At 26.0% G+C, this 13,888-nt stretch overlaps 1 protein-coding gene across 1 annotated transcript in view; it reads left to right on the forward strand.

Annotated features, from left to right (window-relative positions):
* Positions 1-3,242: 3,242 nt before the first annotated feature.
* The window catches only part of cndmc1 (DMC1 homologue CnDMC1), a gene marked incomplete at its 5' end in the record, with an annotated part of 47,632 nt that continues 36,986 nt past the window's right edge, over positions 3,243-13,888 (forward strand). The window contains 2 exon segments of the mRNA NM_001287797.1: positions 3,243-3,346; positions 9,489-9,539. Of these exon segments, the coding sequence (NP_001274726.1) occupies positions 3,278-3,346; positions 9,489-9,539 (120 nt within the window).

The raw sequence follows: 13,888 nt of genomic DNA on the forward strand, positions 1-13,888 counted from the left end.
ACCTCAAATTGTAACATGATTTGGTGCCAAAGCTCCTTCATAAAAGCAACATACGAAGATTTTATTTTCTTAAAAAGTGTATTGATTTTATTTTGTGTCTGTTCTAGGGTCTCAAGGATATGATTGTAATTTTTCATGTAAAATTTTAATAGAAATGACTCTTGCTAACCACCTTGTCCAACTCAGGCTTTTGATGGTAACTTTCCGGTCCATTCCTGCATCACTTACAAGACCATTACAAACAATCTGCCATCTTTGTGTTGTCAATTAAATGATTTAAACATATCTTTGTGTTGTCAATGAAATGATTTAAACATATCCTCTCCCTTGATTTCCTTGATTTTCTAAGTGCTAAGCTAGGAATAGGTCGAATTTTGAAAGGAACTTCAAAACCCTGAAAAAGTTACCGTTACTGTATTCATCTATTTCTTCTGAGTTATCTCTAATAGCTTGACAATGGCACAAAAACTAAAACATTCAACAACTTTTTTAAGTTACCTCTAGTAACTCTATTCATCTTTTTTCAATTGTTGTTTCAAATTAATCCTTTTACTGTGACTTTTTCAAAATAGCGGTGTGGTCTTTGCTTTGTTTATGCCTCTGTATAGAACTATGTCCATATGACCAGTCATCAAAATTAGTTCTAAAGTTGTCATCTGAATTTTGAAAGAAGAAACAAAATATTTTTTCCAGTGAATGGTAAATAGATAAGCTCATTCAAGTTTTATCATTTTTAACTTGAAAGGAAAAAATTCAGAGAGCAACAACTAAAATGATTTTCGTCACTTTTTGTTGCAGACAAAAATTTTGTTTGTCACAAAATGTTGGAAACAAAAATTTTAATTTTTCAAAATTTTTGTCTGCAACATTTTGATGGGGAAGTTCTTTAGAAATCCAGTAGCTTTGCACTTCTTTTTGTTTTGCGACATCGGTTTCGAAGAAGGGGTGAACTTCTGAATAAACGCTCATCTGCGGTGCTCTGTGATAAGACCGGTAGGACTTCTTGGGGCACCTAAATGAAATTTAAAAAATATATGTATCCTGTTCAAGCAGTGGAAGAGGAGCCAGTATATAAGTTTTATAAGTTTTTTTTAAAAACTTGTAAAAGCTATTCAAATTTCCTAGATGACGTTGTAAAGGCATCATAAATGAGCAATTTAAAAAAAAAAAAAATAGGCAATTACCTAAAATAAGAAATAATAATTTATGATTAAAAATTAGAAAATATACCACATACATACACTGCTGACGACATGGGTTTCAAAGTAGAGGGAGGGGGGCAATGTCAATTTTTTTAAAAAAGTCCTTGTTTATAAAATTTTCTTTAAAAAGCAAAACAAAGAAAAACAATAAAAACGTCCTTTAGAAAAAAAGGTAGGGGTGCCCCTCCTCCCTGTGTTGTCGGCTCTGACATAATATATTTGTATGACAGGTTGACATATTCTTGCCTATACAAATCCGATTAGTAAACCTTATAAAATAATAATAAATATGGACAAAATGTGCGGTAACCATTTTCCCGCGTATTTAAATTTATTTGAAAATTTGGCAAAAAATAAGCAAAAAAATCACATTTATGACTAAAATTAGTGAAATATATGTTTTTTAATTTTTTACGTTAATTGACTATTACAGTAATGTATTCATGTTATATCATCGAAACATATGCTAGTTTGTATTGTGTAATTCAGTTATCTAGAAAATGCATTTAAACAATAAACTTTAAATGAAATAAAAACATGTTGTTGCTGTTGATGTTGTGTTGTTGTTAATGTTGTTGTTGTCGTGTTGTTGTTGTTGTTGTTGTTGTTGTTGTTGTTGTTGTTATTGTTGTTGTTGTTGTTGTTGTTGTTGTTGTTGTTGTTGTTGTCGTTGTTGTTGTTGTTGTTGTCGTTGTTGCTGTTGTTGTAGTGCTGTTGTTGTTGCTGTTGTTATGTTGTTATTGTGTTGTCATAAATTAGCTTAATGGTACCATGAGCTTATTAGTAATAAGCTTATGGTTCCATTTTGCTAATTTATAAACACAAATTATGGCATCAAATTGTAGTTAAAAGCACAAAGTATTCAATATAGTTTATGCCTTTAAAAGCAATTTGTTGCTAGTTGCAAGGACCCAAAAAAAAATTTCCAGTGATACAGGATAGCATTCTGTATCAATAGATACAAGTTTAAAAATAAAAATTTACTAGTTTAAATTTAACGAGTTAAAAAACCAACACTGGCTTCTTTTACAATTTTTAAATTTTTACCTTTGTGAATTCTTTTAGTTGCTTTAGCAGCTTTCTTTTAACGCATTTCAATATTGTTTTTATAGTTTTCTGTTAAAATGAACTGATGTTACTAATGATATAAAAAGTATTTTTAATGCTGTTATTATAGATCTATAGATATTTAACTTACATTATTTACATATTTAATAATAAAACAGCTTACATATTTAATTACAGTTTTATCATTTTAAGCAATAATTAGCTTATAAGACGTTTCTTATAATATACAATAATTAATCAATCAATATATCTTTCACAAAAGTTAAATACCGTTAAAAATATAGTATAAATACTACAATTATATTTTTGTGAAGGAACAATGCAAATAGTAAAAGACTAATTTAAACCAAATAAAAATTTTATGGGCCCAGGCAGATGATAAGAGCCATATATTGACTAATTTATTTACTCATATTTGCATTGATTATATATTAATTGACTGATTGTTCTAATTTGGGATTTTATTTGTTTAATGAAAGTGTTTTTTTTTTAATTTAAATTTTTAAGCTTTTTTCTGTGTTCATTCTTGAATTTTTTAAAATTTGGGATTTAAGCATATCCCCATCTATAACAAAAAAATTGCAATTACACTATGCAAGATATTTTTTTCTTTTTGTGGAACTGTTTTATCTGTCACACTTGTGTGGTTTCCAGGTCATTTTTTTAAAAGCATGACAATGGAATAGTTGGTTACAATATTTTACAACTGAGTGCTTTTCCTGTTGCTAACATGATTTTCAGATAAGGGTTAGATCAGATTTTTTTATTAAAATTATAGTTATTGCAGTGATTTATGTTTTTGTTTATATATTCTATTTCATTTAGAAAATTTTTTATAGGCTGAAATGTCTAAAAATTTAATTTAAATCATTTAGAAAGAATTTTTTTTCTTTCTATTGTTTAAAACTTTATTTGTACGCATTTGAATGTTAAACACCCTCTAACATGTTTTAAGAGTAAAGTTGTTAAATAGAATGGACCAAGTTGTAGCTGACCAAGAAGATGAAATGCCAAATGAGTTAGAAGAAGATGAGTTGTTTTTTCAAGACATTGATGTTTTACAAAGTCACGGAATAGTAATTTTGTTTTTTTAAACAAAAATTTTAATTTTTAATCAATATAATCTTTGTGTGAGTTCTGCAAATTATGTTTGAAAATTCTTCAAATTTGAACGTGTGAATAAATGAATTTATGTGTGAATGAATGAAATTATGATTATTACTACTAATTGTTTAGTTAGTGGGAAATTAATACTAGAAATAATAATTTTATGGTTACTTTTAATTTTATTTGGTTATATAAAAATTATTTTAATTGAAAACAAAAAACTTTATTATAAATATATTTTTATCTATAGCACAGCATAGTTTTTATCATTCTGTAATTGTAGTTTCCACGGTTAAATTTTTTAAATTATTGTAGTTTTTTGCAGAGAAAAGTTTTGTTTTTCTGATAAATTCAAAGAGTTGTTAGTAGAGCAACCTTCAGAATTAAGAAAAATAAGGTTGGCAATAACTTGCCAACCTCAATCTTTCAGAGGTCGGCATCAGGTCAGCAAAAACTATTTGATACAAAGGTCTTACCATAAAACATAGAAACAAGGTTGGCAATTTTTCCCGATCTCAAACATTTTCAGGTCGGTGCTTTCACATAAAAACAACTGTTGGCAATTATTCGTGAAACACCTATTTTTTTTATAAATTTCAACATAATTTATATCCAACTGAATTCTCAAGATATTTAAAATGTCTTTTATATATATATATATATATATATATATATATATATATATATATATATATATATATATATATATATATATATATATATATATACATATATATATATATATATATATATATATATATATATATATATATATATATATATATATATATATATATATATATATATATATAATTATTTTCAAGCAATAATATATATACATAGTAGATATCAAGACTATTGTGAACTCAGAGTTACGCAGTAGTGGTGTAGTGGTAGAGCACTCGCTTCATATAAAGAAGTTCCTATTTCAATCCCTACTACGTCATAAAATGTGTAAAAATGTGTAATAACAAACAAACCAAAACAAAAGCTAACTTTGTGACTGGTTTTTCAGACAATACTAATCATTTACCTTCACTGCTTCACATAGTTTGTGCTCAGTTCCTTCTCATTCTCCTTCAGGTGGTTTAGTTTGTGCTATGATCTCACTAAAACTCTCATCAGAGTTACTTCTATATAAGATCTACTTCTTCTACATCTGATTCATCTTATCATACTTCTTACTACTACCTTGTCTGACTAGGATTCTTTTCTTAGTTTACTTCGTTATAGTCTTTGGCTTAACTTTTTTATCTATTTACCGAAAATCATGCCTTATTTATAATCACTTGGATTCAGGCAGGCATAGAAGCTTTTATTCCTTCATATTGGTTTTAAGTCGTAGAGCAGCCGTGGCGCAGTGGTTAGAGTTCTGGCTCAGAACCCAGAGGTCCGAGGTTTGACGCTAGCTCTAGCCTAACAAGCGACATTGGTACGTAAGGAGACGTGAACTTCCCATTAAATGCTCTACCGCTGTGCTCTGTGATAAAACCTTATGAACTTCTGGGAGTACCTAAAATAACTACAAAAAAAAAAAAAAAAAAGGTCAATGCTCACTCTAGCCCTTCTTGAACAGCTGCTTTTTCCTAATTGTAATAATTTATTCATTTTTAACAGAAGAACAACTCTGAAAAACAACTCTGTTCTCTGAAGAACAAATTTTATATTATAGAAATTGATGCGAAAAGATATATGATTCTCATGTTACTAAATTTCATTTTTAGTCATTTATTTTTATGTTAATTTTATGTTATTTATTTTATTTGCAACTCTTTTTCAACCTTTCAAACTTTGAAACAAGAATCTTAAGGTTGAACAAGTATGCTGAACAAAGAAAAGAGTTAAATTTGAGCCAGAGATAAACCAGAGTTAGAAGATCAAAGATAAGTTGAAAGATTAAAGATGAGTTGAGTCAGAGTTGGAAGATTGTTTGAAGATAGATTGTGAGCCAAGCGCTTTAATTCTAGTCTATTACCGAATCATTGCTCCTGTCATATCAAAAGCCTTTCATAAATTCTAGTATGCTGGTTGTCTCTCTAAGCTTGCTTTATAAGGTGTGTTTAGGTAAGTTTTTGAAATTATTAAATCATTTTTTCTAACCACAGTAATAGTCTTAGTAATAACATTTTATTTCCAGTAACTCTTGGAATACCAAAAGATTCTATTGTTGGTCCTGTGTTGTTCTATATTAATGATGTTCTTGATAGTCTTTGACCTAATGTGGCTTTGTTTGCTGCCAATACAACTATATATTCTAGTCTTAGTTCTAATGTGGCTCTGTTTGTTGTCAACAAAACTATATATTCTAGTACTTTTTAAACTCAGTTGTTTCTGCTAATAATTATCATAGTGTTTTTGATATTCCTATTTTAATGAATGGCTCTTATTATGTTCTCTGTTTTATGTCTTCTCAGATTATTGTTCCTAAATGACCTTTCATGGAAATCATATATACGTTGCAAAGTTAGCACTTGTTATCTTTAAAAATTTTTTGCCTCTTTATCATGCTCACCATTTTCTTACTCCATTTCTTATTCTATACTTCTACAGTAAAGAACCCAGAGTTTATTTGGGGATACCGCTTTTTTTTCAGCAATGTTGGGGGGGGGGGGGATTATGTTTTTGAGTCAAACATATGTTTTAATATATTTTTGAGTCAAAAATATATTAAAATTTTTTATTTTATTTTAAAACATATATTTTATACAGATCTTGATAAAACTTTTGTTAAGTTATTTTAATCAATAATTGTATTATTTTAAAAGTCAAAAAGATTATGGAAAAAAAAATAAAACTTTCTGAAAATATTTATATTTCGTTTTTTTGTTTTCATCACATCACTCTAGCAGGCTAAAGATCAAAAGTTTATTTATTCAAGAATTAAATTTATGCAATAGTTATTATGACTGAAATTTTTTACTTTAGTTTATTTATTATTAAATGCAGTTTACTTTTAATTACTAAAAACAAAAGCTAACTTAACTCTGAGTGGATGTTTTTAAAAATTGTTCTATCTTTCAAAAAAGCAAATTTTTATTATACATTCCATTGCTAAAATAAAATTTTGCAACAAATTTTTAAAATTAAGTTTTGTAATGACATTCATTTTTTTAAAACTAAAGTTCAGTAAGTAATCGAAGGACAGTTGCATCATTACGTAAAAGAGCAATTTCTTTTTAATTCATTTTATTGACCTGAAGAATAAATAAGGTATCTAGAATAAATTAAAAATTATTTATATACTACTGTATTTAAAACTGAGATTATTTTTTTCTATTTTTAATAAAAAGGTAAAATAAAAATTAAAAAATAAAAATAATTTTTGGGCACCCAAACCGCTTCAGCAGTACTAAAAGAGATCTGGGTTCATCCCTGCTCTACAAATCTCTTATTTGTATGGAATACTGTTGTCATAATTGGTCTGGTTCTTCTAATGAAACCTCTCTTTGTCTAAATATGCATTGTAAATGTGCTCTGTCCCATTGTTGTATCTTTTTTTGGATCTCTTTTTCCTTTCTGCAAGTACTACTACTGTCACTGCTGCTCAAGCAAGCTATCATTAAAACTCAATCCCTCATGGTTTATCGTTTAGCAAAGTTGTATCCTTTTACTGTAACTGTTCTTTCAGCCTTGTTAGGAGTGAAATTTTTTTAAAAAAAAACAGGGTTAGCGAAAAAAAAAAAAAACCTTTACAATGACTTTTTGGACCATGTTCAAATTATAATGATCATCGTCAGAAGATCCAGCCAAATTATGACATCAGTAAACCATACAAAGGTGGATTGAAGATTTCTAGAGGTAGAAAATTGAATCAGAATTAGGAAAAATTTTAAACATGATGTATTATAGCAATCTTATGATAACTTTGTAATGAATTAAATATACAGTTTTCATCAGAGGTTAGTAGCTGAAAATGATATAAGAAGACTCAAAAGTTGTTGTTTATCAATATCTGCTATATTCACTATATTGCAATAATTTCTAGCTGAAAACAATTGAGTTTTGTTTGGAATAAAGTTCACTAAAAGGAGAGAATAAATTCATGGTCAACTGTTTAAAGTGAATATTTTTGTAAATCTGAAGTAAATTGTTGTATCATCAACAATTATAACTTTTGTATATTCTTTAAAGATTTTTCGATTTTTCATTAAAGAGTTTTAGTAATTGTTCTTTAATTTCTTCAAATTAAGTGGAAATAAAAATTAAAAATAAAAATTATGAGAAATTTTTTTTTTAAATAAAATGGTCATTATATGTAACAAAGAGCCTATTTTTTATTTTTTATGTATTAAATGTTTTTGATAAGATTTATGTATTTAATGCTTTTGATAAGAACAATTCTATTCCAATGTTTTTTAAAATTAAAAACAAATGTATTGTTTAGAAAAATGAACAAAAATTAGCTAACTAATGACTTAATCTAATTAAAATAGCTAATTAAAGACTTATGTGATAAATAAAGTTATTTTAAGTTGAAATTTGAGAAGAAAAAAACTAAAAAAAACATGTTATTCAAAAAAAGAAGATATTTTGAAAAAAATATAGATAATTTTATTTGTATTATTTAATTTAAAATAGAAATATTTAGATTTTGAATAGGAAAACTCAAATTACATATATTTCTATAATTAATTCATTTGTATTTGATTAAATGAAGTTGATCCCCTGTTTGTGGTACCCCAGAGTGATTTTAATATTGGTTTTTAAAATAGAATATTTTAATAACTTTAAGTTCATTTCCTTATACACCAAGTTTAAAAATGTATCAAATGATACTAATAAAAATTTTCTTAATGTCTCCAAAATTTAATTTTTAAGTTAAGTTACAAAGTTTAGTTACCTGATAGTTGTGGGCTTAATTGTTTTGCATTAATTTTTTGCAACGGTTAAAAGACATTTGTTTGAAAGAGTTGTTTTGGTAAAAAAAGAAATGATTAAAAATAGAAATAACTGGTGAAGAAATAAAAAAAAAAGGTTTATATTATTTGAAGTACATTCTTCAGTTTTTAAATTTATTTTACAATAAATTTTTACCTAATTTGTTGCGCATTTCCAGAAAAATCTTATATGTATATATATGCAGATATGTTAAGTTGGTTGTATGTTATATGTGTATATGTTTTTGGGCGTTGGAACTGTTATACTTTTTTATCAATCATATGATGAATATCATATGTAGTCATAATCAATAAGGTTGTTATATCTCTCTATACATTTTGTTGAGTCTTTGGAGAGTAGCTTGTATGTGTTTTGTCGGGTCTTTAGAGAAAAGCTTGTATGTATTTTGTTGGGTCTTTAGAAAAAAGCTTGTATGTGTTTTGTTGAGTCTTTAGAGAAAAGCTTGTATGTGTTTTGTTGGGTCTTTAAAGAAAAGCTTGTATATGTTTTGTTGGGTCTTTAGAGAAAAGCTTGTATGTGTTTTGTTGAGTCTTTAGAGAAAAGCTTGTATGTGTTTTGTTGAGTCTTTAGAGAAAAGCTTGTATGTGTTTTGTTGGGTCTTTAGAGAAAAGCTTGTATGTGTTTTGTTGGGTCTTTAGAGAAAAGCTTGTATGTGTTTTGTTGGGTCTTCAGAGAGTAGCTTGCACATATTTTATTTCTCAGGAAAGTTGAAAGATTTTTTTCACAGTCTCATTTATCAATAAAATTTTTAGATTTATTTTACAATATATTTACTAATTATAAAATTGAATTAGTATTAATAAAGGTTGCATATAGTTAAATACTAAAAATAGTTTTTGTTTGCAAGAATCTAATTTTGTGTTTGAATTGTAATGTAAATAGCTTAAGTATAGACATTTTCTTGTTGACATTTTTTTTAAAACAAAAAAAATTGTTTTGTTACAGTCATTTAGTGATATATTTAATGCAGTTCTCCCACAATTTTGGATAGATTAAACTTTATTTTTACTGTAATACTTTAGAAATGCTTCATTTTGTTTGTTACACATTTTTTGCTTTTTTTGTTGTTGTTTTTTGTATGTAATACTTTAAAATCCAATGACAAGTAAACTTTGCTTTTTATTACATGATGTGCAAAAAGTTGTTTTCAACATTTTTTTTACTTAAAGCTTTATATGATTTTGAATTCATTTAAAAAAATTTTTTCTTTAGAATGTTGCTGATATAAAGAAGTTGAAATCAGTTGGAATATGTACTGTAAAGGTAATTTGTATATGAGTGTTGTGATATATAATGTTTAATAAATGATTTAAATATTAGATACTACAATAAATAAGAAAATATGTCAGTTTTATTAATACTTTTTTGTGAGTTTTTTTACACAAAACCATACAGATAAAAATGAGTATAAAAGTCAGGGTTGGCAAAAAAATCCAGATTTAAATAAAATTAAACCCAAACTTGTGTAATTTTGGGTTTTATTTTATATCTGTTTAATTTTTTTTGGTTTAATAATATTGAAAATTAGTTTAATATTCTACTAGTATGAAATATATTTTATATAATGTTATTTAATAATTTCTAGCAAGAACTTTTTTTCAAATTATTTTCGAAAAGATTCTTAAAAAAATTTAAAATTGTATAAAAAAAAAAAATTTAAAATTGAATTAAAAAAAAAAAAAAAAAATTGCATAAGAAAATAAAATTTCACTTTATTTTGGTTTATTTTGGATTAAAAAATAATATTTTTTATAATTAAAAATGCCAATGGTAATGCAGGAGAATGAAGGATGGAAAATAGGAAGAAGTAACTGCAGTTAAAAAGAGTACAAGATTTCTTGTGACTGTTGTCATGCTTTGCTTAGCGACAAGATAGATTGAGTAAAACCCCATTTAAAACAAGAAACATACAGAAGATAGGGTTGGCATTAAAAAACTCGCCCAAAAATCTTGCCCAAAAAACCCCCTAATAAAACCTGCCTAAAAACTGCCTAAATAAATTAAAAGGTTCATTCAATAAGATATTTTAGAATAAATGCACTTTGATAAGAATAATTATATTTTTGACTTTTTTTTTAAATTATTTATCTATTTTTAATACTTTCTATATAATCGTTTTTTTGCCTTTTCACTTTCTAATTTGTTTTAAACTTTTTAACTTTTTACCAGATGAAACCAAACAAAATATACTTTCTATTAATCCTGAGCGAGCAGGGCATATTTGAAGTATTTGGTTAATGATAGACCACCAATCACTGTGCAATATTGTTAATAAAATTTGATTGCTTAACATCCTTGTAGGAAAACACATCTCAATCATTTAATTTAAGCAAAATCAATGCAGGTAAAAAATCAGGATCATGAATTTTCTCACAATTGATTGTAAAGCCAATCTTCTGCCTCATCTTCATTTTCAATCATCAAGTTTTTAACTATGACAAAAAAAAATTATTTTTATTATTATTTAATCCTATATTTGATTATTATTTTTCCATTATACCTATAAAGTCTTATTTTGTAATGAAAACTTTAATTTAAAAAAATTAAATACTTGATCTAAAACAACACCAAATATTTTGAGTTAGATTTGAAAACTTCTCAGCTGATTTTGATAGCTATATCGTGATTATCTACTATTTCTACAATTGTTTTTTATTATGTAAATCAATTTGGGAGTTCCATGAGGTATCTTTTGGTAGCTGAGGCATGTGCCCTCCTCTCTCACACAACTATTTCTTAGAAGAAAAATTTAATTGTTTATCTTATACTTTTATATATTTTTTATACTTGAAGTTAATCCACTTGAAGCTAATCCACAAATACAAAATTATATCTACATGTGGTTAATGTGTATTGCAAAAATATTTCTGCACTTCAACCATGTGTTTCATTTGGATAATGTGCAAAACACCATATATAAAAGATTTGGATATGTTTCTTTGATTAAATCCCTCTTTTTTTACTACAGCAAGTCCTTCTTTGTTGTATGTTTCCTTAAGATCTTTAATGATATTGCAAAGGAGTTTGGTAAAATACTTTTTTTATTTGATGAACAATCAGTTATGCATTAAAGTTTAGACTTAGTCTGTGAGCAATAATTGGATCTTTTGTAACACTACTCCATTCGTCTTGTGTAGTTGTTATTGTTTTCCCTTCTTAGGTAAGTTGATCCATTATTTTATTGTTTACTTTAATTGTAAACTTTTTCTAAGAGTACCTCCAAACATTTTACGGCTAGGTGGATTATATCTGAGTCATAATAAATTGATCATGTCTAAAGTTTTTAATTTTCAGAGCCTTTAAATAATACATTTTTACTGAAGAAAAAATTTGCCATTTTTATATCAATATTACCTTTCGGTTCCATATTAGTTAATATTGTGTATGATGCCACCAGCTGTTGCTTCTTACAAAGTGTTGACAAACTTAATAACTTATAGAACTAACAGATTCTGAAGAACTTGTTCCAACTTAAAATTTGGTCCAGCTATCAGAGCAAATGTACTAGTATTTAAACCATTATTTGGAAATACATTATTAAAATTTATATTATTAAATATTTTGACAGATTAAGATTGTCACCTTCTGTATGCTTGTGTAAAAACTCAAATTTCTTTTGGCAATGTTTTAAATCGCACTTTACTTGTTCTATCTTGTTGCTAATCAAAGCATAACAATAGTCACAAAAAACCTTTGTACAGTTTTCAATTTCAGTTACTTCCTCCCATTCTCCAACCTCCCTTCTCCCATTTCCCATTGGCATTGTTAATTATAAAAAAAATAATACTTTTAAATCTTAAATAAAAAAATTTTTGACGTTGAATCTATATTTCAATGTCAAAATTTTTTTATCTATTTAACTTGAAATTTTTTTTTTCTACAGTTTTAAACTATTTTAAAAAATCATTAGAGTTTTGAATTATTTTTAAAAATTAGTTTGAAAAGTTCTTGTTAAAAATTATTAGTTAACATGTAAAATATATTTTAAATATAGTTAAAGTTAATTGTATGAGTCAAGAAAACAGAGAAAGAAGGGCCTGCTTAACAGTTAAGCTTAGCAGTATATATATATATATGTATATATATATATATATGTATATATATATATATATATATATATATATATATATATATATATATATATATATATATATATATATATATATATATATATATATATATATATATATATATATATATATATATATATATATATATATATATATATTTATATATATATATATATATATATATATATATATATATAGTAGAAAAGTTTCTTCCATAAAATGAAGTTTTAAAGAAAGCTCTAATAAACCAGTCCAAAAAATGTTTAAAAACTTAAATCATTTTTTTTTCTTAAATGATAGATTGCCTGCCCCAATCAAACCCTCAGTCGATGTAGCAGCACTCTGTTGCGAATCAGGCTATAAAATAGTCGATGTAGCAGCACTCTGTTGTGAGTCAGGCTATAAGATAGTCGATGTAGCAACACTTAGCGCACGTTTAAAAAAAAATGTTTTTAAAAACAAAAACACTATTAATTTAAAAAAGCTTTCTAGTCATTATTATTGTGGTTTTTAAAAAAACGATAAAACTTAATGTACTTCTGCATTAATATAATTGTTTTAACTTTTTGACGACAATGAAATGTAGCTTAATTGTCGAGGTAGCAAAATTGTTGTTAAAAGAGACTTTTTTTTTTTAACATTAAAAGTCTCTTTCGACTTCAAGATAAGGATATGTGTATGTATATATATATATATATATATATATATATATATATATATATATATATATATATATATATATATATATATACATATATATAGATAAATTGATTTTAATAAAAAAGGCAGTGTATAACTATTTTTTAAATATATTTTAATATAATAGTATATTAAATCTATTTCGCTGACCTATTGTGGTCAGCATCATCAGATAATGAAAAAAACATTACAAAATAACATAAAACCAACCATTTAAAAAAGAAGACATTAGAAAGCATAAAATATAAAAACCAATCAAATAGTATAATAGTGATGTCAGTTAAACTTTTGTCAAAATTGGTCCCCAAGCTTTTGTTTTCACATTATCCTCGTCATCTCTATTTAGAACAGTTTGCCTAATACCTATCTTGTGTTGAATTCTTGCTTTATTTATCTCAAATATTAATTTAGTCCTAGTTTTTCAATCCTTTTTTTTCAAGATTCTTTGACAAAACTGTTCAAAAATCCTAAATAGTTCTTTAAAATTAAAATTAAAAGATATTTTAACAAAACAACAACGCTTTTCTTTACAAAACCTAAAAAAGTATTCACATCTAAAGGTATATCCATTTGACAAAGGAGATTGAAAAACTAGGACTAAATTAACTCTTTTAGATATACACCAGTTTATTGAACTTTCACTAAGTAAGTGTTACTTTTTATACGAAGATAAAATCCGAGCTTTACTTACTTCAGGTCCAATTGGTTTATCGTTGATGGTAGTCATAGGTGAAGCATTTTTGCAAAATATAGAAAAAAGAGCCCTTAATATAGCCTTTGTTAATTCATTCCAACCAATAACTTACAAAAGATATGTAGACGATACCCATGCTCACTTCAATT

Source organism: Hydra vulgaris, chromosome 11 (assembly GCF_038396675.1).
Source record: "Hydra vulgaris chromosome 11, alternate assembly HydraT2T_AEP".
Taxonomy (NCBI): Eukaryota; Metazoa; Cnidaria; class Hydrozoa; order Anthoathecata; family Hydridae; genus Hydra; species Hydra vulgaris.